Below are 17155 nucleotides of genomic sequence, written 5' to 3' on the forward strand. Positions count from 1 at the left end.
CTAAAGATATAGTTTCCCTGGATGGCATCGCCCTGGCCTCCAGCACCACTGTGAGGAATCTTGGAGTTATCTTTGATCAGGACATGTCGTTTAAGTCTCACATTAAGCAAATTTCAAGGATCGCCTTTTTTCACCTACGTAATATTGCGAAAATCAGGAACATCCGGTCTAAAAATGATGCAGAAAAACTAGTCCATGCATTTGTTACTTCTAGGCTGGATTACTGCAATTCCTTATTATCAGGCTGCTCGAAAAAGTCCATTAAGACTCTTCAGCTGATCCAGAATGCTGCAGCATGTGTTCTGACAGGAACCAGGAAAAGAGATCATATTTCTCCTGTCTTAGCTTCTCTGCATTGGCTTCCAGTAAAATCCAGAATAGAATTTAAAATCATTCTTCTTACCTACAAAGCTCTTAATGGTCAGGCACCATCTTATCTTAAAGAGGTCATAGTACTTTACTACCCCACCAGAGCACTGCGCTCCCAGAATGCAGGGTTACTTGTAGTTCCTAGAGTCTCCAAAAGTAGACTAGGAGCCAGAGCGTTCAGCTATCAAGCTCCTCTCATATCGAACCAGGTTCCAGTTTGGGTTCAGGAGGCAGACACCATCTCCAAAATTAAGAGTAGGCTTAAGACTTTCCTCTTTGATCAAGCTTATAGTTAGCTCATGCAAGTCCAGAACCATCCCTTAGTTATGTTGCTATAGGCCTAGACTGCTGGGGGACTTCCCATGATGCAATGAGTTCCTCTCCCTCTCCATCTATATGCATTCTTTTCCCATTAATGCATGTTACTAACTTTGTGCTTTCTCGTCTCTCTTCTTGCTCCTATCACTTTCTGCAGGTGTTTCTGGCTGTGGAACCCCCTCCAAAATACAGGAACAATGAAATCATATTCACAGGAATGCTATGAATGAGTAACAAGCTTTCCTTGTTTGACAGTGAAAGGGTAAGTCTCTATCAGTAACTAGCAGCTGTGCAGAACAGCTTTGTTCTCTTGGTTCAGGGCTTTGACTCTCCCAGCTCTACTCATCTGTCCTTACACTCCTCGACCCCTATTTCTTTGTCCTTTTTTTCCCCAGCAAGGGGACTGACTGACTCAGCCACAGTGAAGTCATCAGTATGAGACAAAAAAGGGAAACAAGGAGAAAGGAGGGGAGAGCAGGAGGAACAGTGAGAGGCTATAAATCCTTCTCTCTATGAGGAGGTGACTCATATCTGTTGTCACATGAACTCCTCAACACACACACATATAAATCCATGTTGTACAGGTAAAGGTTTGGGTTTGGTGAGGAACACTGGTGAGAGGGACTACAGCTGTGAATTATCTTGTAGACACAGTAAATATTTTGTCCGGATGGTGGAGCTGGGGGAAAGCTTGTGTATAGTGTCCAAACTGAAAAGAGTTAATTCTATGGGGAGTATGACTCCATAATTTCATGGTAATCTGCCAATTTTATGGTGTTCCATTTATTGTGAACAGATGGCATTTGGCTGATAGTGGCAGAGGAAATGTCAGCGTGGTCACCAAAAACAATATTTTAAATCTTGCATTGTTGACATCCATATTGCTTGTTAACCACCTTCACTGTCTTTGTAGGAACATTACTACTTGTGTTAGTGCCTTATCACCACCAACTCTCTACTTGCACATTGTAGTGTGACGTAGTATATCCGATTGACGACCAGCACATCTGTTTACTTCCTGTCAACTCTACAGTGACGTTATTGTTAGGTCTGTACATATTGTTAGTAGTATTTATCATTCCTTTTGGTATGTATTGTTTTTGATAAAGATCTCAAGTTTCTTAGCTACCCATTAGTGATGTTAGCAAGTCACTCAGTGTAGTTCCAACATTAGCCTGATTTTCACAGCTTAGCTAACGTTAGGTCATATGGCTCTTTTTTACACTCTGTGTTTGGAAGAACTGATCACTTTCGCAAGATGGTATACATCATTTGGCAGCTCTTCCAAGCACAAAGTGTAAAAAAGAGCCATAGTGACCTAATATTAGCTAGCTAAGCTGTGAAACTCAGCATCAACGTTGGTACACTAGGTGACTAATGTTAGCTAATGTCGCTAAAAGGTTATGTAAAACCCTGAGGTGATAAATAAAATGATCAGAAAAGATCAGTAAATACCATTAAGAATATGTACAAAGCTAAAAGAAAAGTGAACTAACTTAAGGATGAAAAAGCACTTTAAGGTGATCACTAAGGTTGGAGGCAACCCTAACCCTAACCTTACTGTAAAGTTGATATATGGATATCCATCACACTACATTGTGGAGGTAGAGATCTGTCACAGATCAGTGAAAATAATGCAAAACAAACAGAAGGATGTGAAACTTTCCACTTGTGCGCTCGTACATGCGTGTTTCCTGTGCAATGCATGATACAAACTAAATGAAGAGCCAATCACAAACCTCAACAGAACCACCATCATTATACATGGTGCTATTTTACACAGTCCTGTTAAAATGCTAGTTTTAGTTTAATCAAACCAGAGTTAGGTAATCTGGTCCTAACCATACTGTTGGCAGATTCTGAACTGGGGGTTGGGGGCAGGGGACAGCAACCCAACACAATATCCACAAGGAAAAAACAGTAAAGGTGTTAGTGGTATAGAGGTAGTTGATATTTGCCAAGCAGGTCTTGTTTATCTCTTCCTGCTATCTGTCTCTCCACCTCCCCAGTCTTTTTCTCCTGTGTCCTCTCCAGGTGCTAACAGTGTAATTGGCTATGCAGTCTGGCCTCACAGCTCATTGGTTAAACAGTTCTGAAGCTGGCTAATCACCATGCCAAGCCAGTAATAAAAGAAGCCAGCCAGAAGAGTCCACTCTCTCTCACCTTGTGACTCTGTCACTGCCTTGTGTATGAGCACACTTACACAAATTATAGAAAGAAAGGTATATGGTAGGAGGTTGGACGTTATGTAAGTTTGGGGTACCCTGTACATTTTTCACTCACATCATTTATTTTTGTATGTATTTCATATAACAGAAAGGTTTTTATTTTTACAGCAACACGTTAACAAACAGACATAACAAGGTGGAACAGCAAAAAACTAAAAGATTTAACTTAACTTCTTCAGCTAAGTTAAAGGAACATGTGGGGGGCCCACAGCTTAGAGGGCTGCGCCCATACTCACAGAATCTGGAGTTACGGTACGTAACTAACATTCTATTTTGTATAGTTGTCCTCTGTCTAGTCAATAGATCAAAGGACCCAGAACAAACTATGGTGTTCTATGATGTGACTTCTTTGTTCACTCAGAGTCACTCAAATATGACATGCTCTCTCTCCTGCTGACAGCCATTTAATAAAAAAACTTTACACAGAGCAGCGGATACAAGTCGCCTCTATCCTGATTGACAGGTCGCCATGGTAGCGACATGTCAATCACATGGTAGTCCCGCCCCAAAGCATACTTACTTTCTGGCAGCTCACAAGTCTTTGAGCTAGAGTCCAAGTCAAGTCTCAAGGAGTCCAAGTCAAGTCTCAAGTCTCTGAACAAGAGTCCAAGTCAAGTCTCAAGTCTCTCGTGGTTATTACGAATGTTGTATCACCTGCTGCGTTCAATCCAGGTTGCTAATAAAACTGCATGGCTATAAGGAATTCTGTAACTGTAACCTGCTTTTCATTTACAGAGCACAACCATGTAATGTGCAATGCAATTATTGACAGCTTATTAAATACTGTAAGTCAACGCACCCCCCAGACTCTCAAACCCACTGTAATCTTAACTAAATAAAACTGTAAAGTTACAACAATAAACTGTAACCTGTTTTTAACTTACAGAGCACAACCATAATGTGCAATGTAATCACTGACAGCTTAAACTACTATAAATCAACAATCCACCAGGCTCTCAAACCAGTCTTTTCATAACGAACAACAGTCGGAGTTAATCTCCCGTAAGTCATAGCTGAAGCAAGAAGCAAGCTAACGTTAGATGGCAAAAGCTGAGCTAAACATGTTTTCTCACCACAGGTTACTAACCTATTTGCGTTCAGCGTGTCTTTGTTTGGGTCTTGTTTTATGAAGTTTTAAAGCCAAAGTATGCTTTGCACCGGACTCAGAATCCTCTTCTCCCCACACTCTGATACACTCACACACACACCTACACCTCAGGTAAACACCCTGGCTTGCCCCACTTCTCTCTGTCTCTCTCCCCTAGACTAAGAACTCGTCTTTTTTCTGTATATTTCCACCCGCGATCCGTTATCACAGCAGCAGGTGAGCTGCACGTCGGCTTAATAATGACGCAGCCTATCAAACAACTGAAACCAACATCTCTGTGTGTTCACTGTTGCTTTACCTGGTTCGTGCGTAAAATATCCACCGCGTCTGTGCGAGAACACATGCACATAAGACACCATCTTCAAACAGACACCTTCCCCCACTGCCATGCTCTCACCCCCCCCTCTCTGACCCCTCACCTGCACTCATTTTGTGAAGAGGATGTGAGCCAGCTCTTCCAGAGGCAGAAGATCAGGAAGGCTGCTGGCCCAGACGGTGTGTCTCCATTAGGGCTGACCCCGAATAGTCGAACATTCGATGCTTCGATGGGCGGAGCCTGATTCGACTGTCAATCTCACAGTCGAAGCATCGGAGTGAAACAAGGATCATGCCATTTTGGCGATATGGGTTTTCTCCCAATAAGTTAATATACAGCCTATTAAAATATACATTTCAACGTTTAATGCTGTAAATAAACATGTAAAAACAGTAAAACTAAATAAATAATAATATACAATAAATGTTTTTGAATGCTTAAAAAAATCCAAAATTGTAACCCTAACCCTGGGTCGTCAGTGTGCATGTGTAGGCGTAGCGTGTATGTGTGCAGTGGCAGTGAGGAACACTTGCTGAAGAGCCCCAGCTTCACTGGTGTTGTGCCAAGTTGTTCGCACCTCGCAGGACTTTTGGAAAATTTATCACTGTTGATGAACCACATAAAAAATATTATATCGTTTTTAAACAGCCGGCTACTTGAAATAGACCCGCGGGGAACCGCAATGTGCATGCAGGTGTCAGCAGCAGTAATGCACGTAAAAGTCTGCACAAGACCGGTGAATGACAGGCGAGAGAGAGAGAGAGAGAGGAAAAAAAGGGGTCTTCACAAAGCCTCAGTTTAGCTGGAAATATACAGTGTAAGTTGAATGAAAAGAGACTGCAGCTCTGCAGCTTCTCAAGATTAAAGTGAAGCCACCATGTGTGTGTCCCCCCCCCAATCGGCGTGCACAAAACCACACACATGATTCGACTATCAATTGACTATAGGCAGGACTTGACGATTCTGATTCGACTATGTAAATCCTTAGTCGGGGACAGCCCTAGTCTCCATCCTGCCTGGAAATCTGTGCAGACCAGCTGGCCCCTATCTTCACATAGATCTTCAACAGATCACTGGAGCTGTGTGAAGTTCCCTCCTGCTTCAAATGCTCCACAATCATCCCGGTCCCCAAAAAACCCTCCATCTCTGGAGAAAATGAATACAGGCCTGACATCTGTAGTCATGAAGTCCTTTGAAAGACTGAAGGACATTACAGGCCCCTTGCTGGACCCACTGCTATTTGCCTACAGGGCTAACAAGTCAGTGGATGATGCAGTCAATTTGGGACTGCATTTCATCCTGCAACACCTCGACTCTCCAGGGACATATGCAAGGATCCTGTTCGTGGACTTCAGCTTGGCGTTCAACACCATCATCCCGGACCTCCTCAGCACCGAACTCACCCAGCTCACTGTGCCAGCCTCCACCTGTCAGTGGATCACAGACTTCCTGACTGACAGGAGTCAGCAGGTGAGGCTGGGGAACATCACATCCAGCACCTGGACTATCAGCCCTGGCGCCCCCCAGGGGTGTGTGCTCTCCCCACTGCTCTTCTCCCTCTACACCAACGACTGCACCTCAGGAGACCCATCCGTCAAACTCCTGAAGTTCGTTGACGACACAACGGTCATCGGCCTCATCTGGGACGGTGACGAGTCGGCCAACAGATGGGAGATTGATCAGCTGGCTCTCTGGTGTGGTCAAAACAACCTGGAGCTTAACACGCTCAAAACTGTGGAGATGACCGTGGACTTCAGGAGGAGCCCCCCTGTATACCAAATCCACCTACCTCATGTACATAACACAGCACATAATACTTATTTATTCCAGCATTTGCACTTATCACACTGTGTACATGTATGCTTGTATGTGTATGTGCACCTGCATATCACATCCACCTCCAACAATAATAACATTAATGGTAATAATAATTTTCTCCTGCATCCTTTGCACTCTGCTCATTGCACTATTATCTCAATCTGTCTGTCTGTTTTTGTTTATAGGGTGTACATATGTGTTCCCTATACTGTAGCCTGTGTTTGATTTTATTATTGTATTGTTGTGTTATTGTAAGTAAGCACATTGTGAGCATTGTACAATCCAGAGTCAAATTCCTCGTATGTGTACACATACCTGGCATTAAAGCTGATTCTGATTCTCTTAATGCACAGACCTGTATATTAGGGAGACTAAACAACCACTACACAAATGCATGGCTCAACACAGAAGGGCCAACTCCTCAGGTCAAGACTCTGCAGTCTACTTACATCTGAAGGACAGAGGACACTCGTTTGAGGACCACCAGGTGCACATTTTAGACAGAGAAGATAGATGGTTTAAAAGAGGTGTCAAGGAAGCATCTACACCAGGGTCGAGAAGCCGTCATTGAACAGGGGAGGGGGTCTACGCCACCACTTATCCCCCACATACAATGCTGTCCTTTCATCACTTCCCAGGAAACTCAACAAACGTAACCTATTGGCCTCAGGTGAAGATACCAACGATCGTCGTTCAGTCTTGGCCTCGGGTGGCTCTAATGACCATGACGACATCCGTTACAACAGCCAGGAACACTAATGAACCAAGCCGGGCTTCGGGCCAATTTTCACATCATAGTTCACACACAGGCATTGGGCCTGTATTTGGCTTCTCCTTTTTATGTTTTGGACATCCATCAATTACAAGAAACTATGAAAAGCTGGAGATGGTAAAAAGAAGATTTATAACCTATCACACTGACACATGTGACACAGTCTGTTTGTGCACGCACACACAGCTTTCACACTGCGTAATTTTCTGGGAGTATTACACCAATATGCCGGCTCACTGCGCTTTGTGAAAGGTACAGAGCTAGGAAGGGGGGGTCAGATTTTATCCGCTTCTGAGACGGGAACGTTGGTAGTAACAGAGCCGGAATGATGTCTGTGTGAAGAGCCACAGCCAGCATGCCAGCGCACTGACGTGACAGTGTTTTTCTATCACGCCACTGGTTCCAGAAAGCTGGATGGTTATGTGAAAGCACACAGGGATTAATGATTTTGCCACAACAGTTTTGTTCAGTATGAATGAGCGAATGCGGCATATGGGCGGATATTTTTTCTGCGTTTATTCTGGGATCTTTGTATGAAAGCAGCTGAGCTTGTCAAAAATGCCATTTTACTGTGGTTTGAGATAATAAACATTTAAACTAACATGGTGATATGCTTAAAGTGTTTTATATCTATGGATTAGTAGGCAAGTCAAGTGTTGATTTGAGAGGCTAAATTGATTGTCAACTCACTCATTTAGCAAACAAAAGAATGCTCCAAACATTTTTCTAAATTAAATTTATAAAGAAATGAAAAGAAATTTACCACTTTGCCATAAAAACAAAACTGAACTGAAATGGCTGCAACAGGCTGTGTTATGTGGAGGAGGAAAAACACATGGGCTCAGGCAAGGCTTGTGCCGAGAATTCTGATTAGCTGTGGGACATGGGCCGGGATCGGACCTGATCGTCTCGAGCCAAGGCCGGGCTAGGGCTTAGATTTGAGGTCCGTGCAGAGCTCCATTTCTCAGATTCTTTGTCTCAATGTTTTTAGATTTTGTCTTTTTTGAACACCATCTTAGTGAAGCTGTGTGCGTATAATAGTGATGGACTAGATGGATTAGTTTGAATTTACATTCAAACTAACAGAATCCTACAGTCTAATAAACATAATATTCTACTACCTAAAGGCAAACAAAACAATAAAACAACAAGAAAAAAACAGATACTGTGCTTCAACAGCTCACAGTGAGTCAACTGTAATTTCAGCTACTTACTGTGAGAAGAACTCCTTCAGCTGCTGATGTCCTCTGCTCTCTGCCAGACATGCTGGTGTTAGTCCCTGAGTGTTGGGCCTCCTTAGCGCCTCCCTGCCTCCCGGCTGCTGCAGGAGGAACGATGCCACGGTCCCCAGACCATAACTGGCTGCCAAGTGCAGCAGGTTGGAGAGCTGCTGGCACTGGGAAACAGCTGGACAAGAAGCAAAAAGATAAAAGGTGAGGAGACGGACTGATGATAAAATAGAACAGAGCTAGGTAGACACCTCCTGGTGGAGAGAGAAATGTCAGAAAGAAGACATGGATACAGTGTCAGTCAAATTTAAAATTAAATTCTATGATCAACAATATTTGTTTTAAGCCCAGCACGTTAAAATATTTGTTTTTTTCCACCAGCCTTCTCTAAATATGGCTTGATTTAATTTACATTATGCTAATGATGAATTACCTGGGACACACACTACATCCACTTTGAAACAGTTTTCTTATTCTTATCATATTAAATGCTTACCTTGAAGGAGGTCTCTGACTAAAAGCTTGCTAATTAAAAACATGTTTGCACATGAATGTTTGAATGTGCTGTTGCTATTTTCCACTGGATTTTAATAAATGTGACTATTTTACAATTTATCTGGGCTTGGTAGGTGTCAGAGAGCGTACAGAGAGTGGAGGCCACAGATGGAGTAGGTAACACCGTTGGTCCGGCTGGTTCAAACCTTTACAAACTTGCCTGGTACCATTCTATCTCACCAGAGCAGCTGTCCAGCAGCGTGGCGCCGTCCATCCATGTTTCCTTGTGTGTCCTTGTGTTGTGTCTGTTCGTGTGTGCATTTATGTCTGTCGCTGTGACAGACACTGGCTGGTTACTCATCTGCCTGTCCACAACTGTCGTCTGGCGGGGCAGGGTGAGGTGTTTCAGGGCCAAGGCAAGGCAGTGATCCAACCTCTCACACTCTTTCAATGGAATCTGACACACACAAAAAATATACAGGTGAAAAATTACACGTGTCATTGTTTATTCCTCTATGTCCTCTCTCCGCTTCTAAAAACATTTCTTTGAATGCTGTTTGTTTCAGTTATCTGACATTTCTTACTTCTAGACAGACTTTGATTTTATTCAAATCAATATCAAAACAAATATCTAAGACAATTGAAGCAGTATGAAAAACATTCTAATGTCTAAATGCACCTAAAAAACATTTTATGTTGAATGAAAGTGACTCCTTTTCCAAATATATGCAACATTTTTAGAGCCCTCAAGGTCTCTCCTACTCTAATGGTGTGTGTTTGTGGGAATAAAAAAAAACAGCAACAAACTACTACTTACCTGCTTATCAGTCAATAGTAATGCTTCCTGCGGAGCTGTGTTGTCAAGCAGTAAATGGGCCATGTCGAGAGCCAAGTCCTACACACAACACACACCATTGATATGAACATTGCCAATATTCTTCCGAAAAACTTGACCTTTTAAAGAGGAAAATATTTAATGTCCATCTTTGTTGTTTTGCCAGAACTTGCAGCACAGGTCATTTAGAAAATAGTCACATTTCCATCATTGTGATGTATCGCCTTAGAAAAGGTTGACAGAAACAGCAAATTTCACTAAAAAAGTCTTAAAACACACAACACATTTGTTTCTAAGTTCTGACCAATATATGTGGTGCGCACATTCTGCTTGCCAAACTCTGTTTCTAAATAACCTCAAACATATCTTTGAAATTTCTGTCATTTCTTGAATGTAACATCAATTTACCTGTCATGCTTTAATTTTTACAGTGCATATACATTCAGTGGCCACTTTATTAGGTCCACCTTTTAACACCTATGTGGACCCCCCTCTTCTTCCCGGCTCCAGAACTCTTGGTGTCATGGATTAAACAAGGTGCTTGAAACATTCCTTAGAGGCTCTATGCTGACATGACAGCATGACACAGCTGCTGTAGATGTGTCGGCTGTACATTAATGCTGTGAATCTCCTGTTCCACCACCTGCTGAAGGAGGTCTGTTGAACTGAGATCTGGTGACTGTGCAGGCTGCTGGAGTTTACTGAACCCACTGTTACGTTGGTGGAAGTAGCTTGATGCGTGCTTTGCTTGGCACATTATCTTGCAGGAAGTCGCCATTAGAAGATGGGAAAACTGTGGCCATAAAGGGATGCACATGGTCAGCAAATTTACTCAGGCAGGCTGTTGAGTTAAAGCCATGCTCGGCTGGTGTGCCAAGAAAATATTCCCCACGCCATTATACCATGACCAGCAGCAGCCTGAACCATGGACACAGGGCAGACGGATTTGGTTTAAACATGTTGCTTATACCTTAAACGTTTTTCTGTGATTTACTGTCCATTTTGGTGAGCCTGTGCCCACACGAAGCCTCAGTTCCCTGTTCTTAGCTAGTGTTAGCTAGTGCTGCGTGTTCAGAGATGCCCTTGTATTGTAACGCCTGGTTATTACTTGCTGCGGGCTTCCTGTCAGCTTGATCCAGTCTGGTTATTCTCCTCTGACCTCTCACAGCAACAAGGTCTTTTCGCCCACAGAGCTACAGCTCATTGTCTGGTTTTTGTTTTCCGCATTTACTGTAAATTCCAGAGGCTGCTGTGGTGAAAATCCAGGAGTAGTCAAAGCACCAACATAATTAATTCCATGCTCAAAATTACTTACAGTACATTTCTTCCCCATTCTGATGTTTGGTCTGAACATGTCTGCATGCTTTATGGCACTGAGTTGCTGCCACACGACTGGCTGGTTAGATATTTGAGATAAGAGCAAGTGGACAGGTGTACCAAATAATTGACCACCAAATGTAGTATGCTTGATTTCTTTACAGGATGAAAACAAATTCATGTTCTAAATCAGGCTGCGAAATTATTTTTATCCACCAAGGACAACGTCAGGTAGGATCCAAAATACGTAGGCTGTACTGCTCATAACTAAGCAGCTGCTGTTATAAATCATTTCCATCTATTCCTCTGGTCAGCTCAGCCCAAAAATGCATACGTAGCAAACCTGAAACTCAAAGTGTCCAGTTTAATTCAGTGAAACAACTGTGCTGTTACCTGTACGAAGCAGAATGCCACCTGTGAGTGTGTGTCCACTGGTTCACCAGGACGAGCCAAACACAGCGTCACCGAGACCTGCTCACACACATTATGGCCTACATACACAGGGAAATCATTTCTGACCATAAATATGAAAAACCTTCAACATAAATCAAACACACACATTTTTGCACTCATATATATACATTTCACCTACACAAATAAATACACACAGGTGCACTCATAATGTGTGTTATTCTGTCATAGAAGACACACACACACACACACACAACACACACACAAAAAGCAATGTATCACAGAGACAGCTGAAATGAAAGGCTTTAAAGCTGCTTCAGGCACAGCACTCCACCTAAAGAGGCCTCCAGTTTGAGAGCAAAGGACTTCCTCATTACTGGCAGCACAAACAGCTAACAGACAGCCAGTATACAGCTACATTATGTGCTAACAGACCAAAAAAGGTGGGGCTTCAAAATAATGAGTCTGTGCACCGGCCATATAAGCTATAGATGTCTTGGAACTTCAGACCACCACTGATCTCACCTCAGTACAGTTTCAAGTAACCAGTGAGATTAACAAACCTTTACAGATAGTTAGCTGAGGGGAAAAACTGCGTTCAATAGAATATTCAGAAGAATAAAACATTATTAGATTTGGAGTACACAGTCCATGTCTCTCTCACTCCTAACCAGAAGATGGGCTGAGAAATCCATTTGGTTTTTTATCAAACAAGAGAAGGAAGGAGGAGAGACAGCTATTCATCTGTTAGCTGACAGTTCAGAGTGGTTGGAGACACCAACTTTTATAGATAGAACTGTGTTGAAGAGGTGCAGTAATAATGGGTCACCACCATCAAATGTTGCCCTCTGTCTTTGTCTCGACTTGGTCTCAGAACCTAAAAGTCTTGGTCTTGTCTCGGTTTGGGCGGTCCTGACTACCCTGCTGTAGGTGAAACCAATGTGAGACACACATTTTGAACAAAAAGCGCATGGAGGCGTCACATCGGCCCCTGTAAACAGTCCCTGCACTAGTTCAACGTAAATCATGATGGCTAGTTTAGATGAAGGTTAGTAAAGGCAAGGCACAATTCTTAGTTGTAAGTCAAGCATATAACCTCTGTAAAACAGTGGTTTGTAAGTTTAGTTGTAGATTAAAAAAATGAGATATTACTTGTCAATCACTGATTTTGAGAGGTTCTGATAGGTGAAACCAGGCTTCCAATATTTATGCTAAGTTAGCTGCTAACCAGCTGCTGGCTATAGTTTCATATTTTCAGCATCTAACTCTCCGTCAGAAAGTGAATAAGCAATTTGCTCTTAATGGAAACTCTCCAGTCTCCATGTTTACCTCTTGCCTTTCTGAATTCAGTAAAAGCAGTCAGTCACCAGTGACTGCTCTGAGTTTCTCCTTTTGAGAAAAATACTGTTCTCATTCACTAAATAATTCCATTCATCTCACTTTGTTGTTCTTTAAATCAGTGTTAAGCTACCATTAATGAAAATCAACACCTCCTGTACAGATGTTTGACTTTGTGACTTATTATAGTATGATCAGCTTTTTAGTTACACATATCTGACAATATGCACAGATAAAGAACAGTCATCCTGACAACACATCCAATCCACTGCCTTCAGAAACATCCAGGCTAATGATCCTGCTCACACTGCTATCTGGAAGTTTCCACATGCTCTGCCACACCCTGTACAGTTCACTTCACAGTGTAGTATTGTGTAATGCACAGCTGGGTGTGGTCACAACCGCAACAGACTACACCTACCAGTAATACCGCACATCACTCCACCCACCTACACATCAACTCTCCCAATCACACAAACATCCATCCTTCATACCATTTCCCTCAGAGTGATCCTAATACGTTAATTGTTACTATAGAACAGGAGAACGGTTGAGACACCCAATACTTTTACAAAAAATAGTGCGTGTATGTGTGTGTGCGCAGTACCTGGACACACAGCCTGCAGTGTGACGTGGCTGACTCGCAGTGTGCTAGTCAGATGTCTTTGGGTGGATCCTGATAATAAAAGAAAAAACTCCACCTCCTCTTGTTCTCCCTCAGCACGACACACATCATCATCATCGAGCTGTACAGTCAAGAGACACTCTCCCTGAGAGGAGACACAGAGGCAGTGATATCAGCTTTACATGTGAACACACACCTTCTCACGAGTGCAGACTGATCATGTTCATCACTACTGGTCGTGGAGGTGGCTTAGCCACTGTTTTTAAAAACTGTTGTAAATCCAGACTTATGCCTGTCCATGTGTACTCTACTTTTGAGGTGCAACTTCTAAAAATTATGTCACTGCCCTGGTGCTATGTGCACTGGTGTATAGGCGTCCTAAAGAGTTTTCTGATATTTACATTTATGTACGGTGTGCTATTTTTATACTGTTTAATTCACAAACAGTCGGGCATACCGCTAGCACATACACGCAGACACATACAACATGCACACATAGACACACACACGCACACACATACATACAGGCGCACCAAACACACACACATATAGATAAACACACAAGGATACAACACACACGCTAGCCTTCACTGCATCCGTTAGTTGAATGATGACCACACTTAAGCTCACCTTTTGGAATGTTGGTTCAAGTGAAAAGAGATTAAAAAATTTTAACCATCTAAATAATCTACAAGCAGACACTGTCTCACTTCAGGAGACTAATTTATCCAAGACAGCAGATAAACTAAACTCACCACAGTTTCCTCACTCGTACTCAGGCTGTTATAACTCAAAACAAAGAGGTGTCACCATTATGATAAATAGAGAAACACACTTCAATCATAATACCACTACTATAGATCCAGAGGATCGATTTATTATTGTTAACTGTGATGGCCGCACTAGCAGTCACACATGGAAACAACAACTCACTTTTGAGATGATGGCAGCAGCATGCCTAAGTCTGACTGCGTTTTTCGCCTTATTCCATTGCTTACTGGTAAGGCTAGAGGGGCCTATGTGAATATGGACTTAGATGAGGCTCATGATTATGACTGTGTTAAAGATGCCATTCTAAAGAAATATGACATTAACCCAGAGACCTACAGACAGAGATTCCGTTCAACAGATATTGATACTGGTGAAAGTCCCAAGGAGCTGTATGTAAGACTGAAGGAGCTTTATGGGAAATGGATCCAACCAAAAGGTAAAACTGTTAACACTGTTGGTGAAATTATAATCTTGGAGCAGTATTTGCAGATGCTATCTCCTGAGCTGCAGGTATGGATCAGGGAACACGATCCCTCAACGGCTGCAGAGGCTGCTTCACTATTTACTACCTGTGCGGCCAAGAGGGTCACACAAAACCAATGTGCCCAAAGAATCCTGCAAAGCTCACTCAGATGTGTGTTGTGCCATGGCAAAATGACAATATATAATATATATAGCAATGAATCCATGAAGATGACTACCGTCAGGGTTAATGGTAAAGCTCTGAAGGCCCTAATTGACTCTGGCAGTGATCAGACCCTGGTGCACAGGCAGTTTATACCATCTAATGTTATCCGCACCCTAGAAAACATTCACATCTGCTGTGTACATGGTGATAAGAAACCTTACCCCACTGCTGATGTTTACATTGAAGTGCAAGGACAACCCTACCTGTTGAACATTGGTGTTGCTGACAACCTTCCTTTCCCAGTAGTGCTGGGTAGTGACCTGCCAGTCTTATTTGATTTGTTAAACCAACCTCAAAATTGCAATGTTGCTATAACCAGAGTCCAAGCCAAGGTGGTAGATGACCCCTCTGTTACCCTGCCTTTTTATGATGCAGACCTGGACACTCAACCAGGGAAGCCCCGGATAACACTCAGGCAAGAGGCAGGAGAGGTTCCAGCACACTGTCATAAAATCCCCAGTTGCAGTAGCTCCAGACTTGTCACTAGGTTTCAAGATACCTTCAGACATTGTTCAGATGCAACACGATGACCCCAGTCAAGTGACTTTATTGTGTAGTGCTAAAGAGAGAGAGGCGGAGAGTGAGTTTGAGTACAGTTCCGGGGAGGAGTATTTCCTGCAGAATGGTATTCTCTATCATCAACATGGATCATCTAAGCAGCCAATAGTTCCCAAGGTGGCCCGAGACACCGTACTTCTCTTGGGCCACTCTGTTCCCTGGACTGGCCACCTAGGGAAGTACAAGACCCTGGCTCGCATTAGATGGTACTTTCACTGGCCTTGTTTGCGGGCAGATGTTGCCCAGTTTTGTAGGACTTGCCCTCAGTGCCAGAAGACTTCAGGTAAAGGACCATGTAGAGCTCCACTCCAACCCCTCCCCATTGTTAGTACGCCCTTTGAGCGTCTTGGTATGGATATTGTTGGTCCCATGGAAAAAAGCAAAAATGGAAACCGCTACATGTTGGTGATCACAGATTACTCTACCAGATACCCAGAAGTGTTTCCCCTGAAATCTGTCAAAGCAAAGATTGTGGCATTCTCCTTGGTACAGTTCTTATCTAAAGTTGGTTTCCCTCGGGAGATTTTAACTGACCAAGGCACTAACTTCATGTCCACACTTCTGAAACAGGTTTACCAACTGCTTGGCATCAAGAGTGTGCGAACAACCCCCTACCACTCACAGACAGACGGACTGACGGAGCGGTTCAATCAGACCCTCAAGCAAATGCTCCGGAAGTTCGTCAATGACACTAGTTCTGATTGGGATCAATGGCTACCCTACCTCCTTTTTGCATACCGGGAAGTACCCCAGGCCTCTACTGGGTTTTCCCCATTTGAACTGTTGTATGGTCATGAGGTAAGGGGACCACTGACCTTGCTCAGGGAGGCTTGGGAAGGGGACCAGCAGAGGGATGGGGGTGTTAACATCATCTCCTATGTTGTTCAGATGAGAGACAGGCTACAAAAGATGGCAGAACTTGCCCAGCAGCACATGGCGGAGGCCCAACGGTACCAGAAAGTCTGGTATGATAAGTCGGCACAGCAGAGGTACTTTGTTCCAGGTCAGAAGGTCCTAGTCATGCTGCCTACCAGTGACAGAAAACTGATGGCAAAATGTCAGGGAAACAACTTGGACCCACCACCTACCAAGTTGCTACTGCAGGCCGACCACGTTCCAGCAGGGTGCTGCATGTGAACCTCCTAGAGGAGTGGTCTGAAAAACCTGAGAGGAAGGCAGAGGTATCGCTGATCAGAGCTGTGGAGGAGGAAGAGGTGGTAGATGACCAATATCTGCCCTCACCAGCCCCCACAGAACCTTGGCCATCTGTCAGCTGATCAACAAAACCAGATGAAGGCTTTATGTAATCCTCAAATATTTCAAGAGTACCCAGGTCGCACAAATATGGTGGAGCATGATATCGTGTTAAAAGAGGAGGCTCCAGTTAAACGAATGAGTTAAAGGATCCCAGAGCGTCTCCTGGTGTCCCTGAAAAAAGAAGTGGACCTGATGCTGTCGCTGAGAATCATTGAGTGCTCAAAAAGTGAGCGGTGTAATCCAGTGGTGTTGGTTCCAAAAAAGGATGCTACAATGCGGTTTTGTATTAATTTCCGATTCCTGAACTCTGTGTCAAAGTTTGATTGCTATCCAACGCCACGTATTGATGACATGATTGAACGCCTGGGGAAAGCAAGATACCTGACCACCATTGACCTGTGCAGGGGTTACTGGCAAGTACCTCTGACTGAGAAATCCAGGGAGTTGACTGCTTTTCGGACCCCGTGGGGTCTGTACCAGTTTACAGTGTTGCCATTTGGACTGCATGGGGCCCCTGCGACCTTTCAAAGGCTCATGGATCAGGTATTGTTTGGATGTGATGACTATGCCTGTGCATATCAGCATCAGATAACATTGTGATTTACAGTGCTACTTGGGAGGAGCATCTCAAGCACCTGAGGGAAGTACTGGAGCATCTCCAATTGGCGGGCCTGACTATTAACCCGGCAAAGTGTGTCTTCG

The 17155-nt window shown here is 43.4% G+C and overlaps 1 protein-coding gene across 1 annotated transcript in view; it reads right to left on the bottom strand.

The window, feature by feature from the left end:
- LOC123962260 overlaps window positions 1-17155 on the bottom strand; it is a 173409-nt gene that overhangs the window by 110596 nt on the left and 45658 nt on the right. Inside the window, exons 3-7 of the mRNA XM_046038287.1 lie at window positions 13162-13324; window positions 11199-11296; window positions 9471-9548; window positions 8894-9110; window positions 8144-8336 (exon numbers count right to left, since the gene is read on the bottom strand). Of these exons, the coding sequence (XP_045894243.1) occupies window positions 8144-8336; window positions 8894-9110; window positions 9471-9548; window positions 11199-11296; window positions 13162-13324 (749 nt within the window). The remainder of the gene's footprint in view (window positions 1-8143; window positions 8337-8893; window positions 9111-9470; window positions 9549-11198; window positions 11297-13161; window positions 13325-17155) is intronic.

This window comes from Micropterus dolomieu, linkage group LG22 (genome assembly GCF_021292245.1).
Source record: "Micropterus dolomieu isolate WLL.071019.BEF.003 ecotype Adirondacks linkage group LG22, ASM2129224v1, whole genome shotgun sequence".
NCBI classification, from domain to species: Eukaryota; Metazoa; Chordata; class Actinopteri; order Centrarchiformes; family Centrarchidae; genus Micropterus; species Micropterus dolomieu.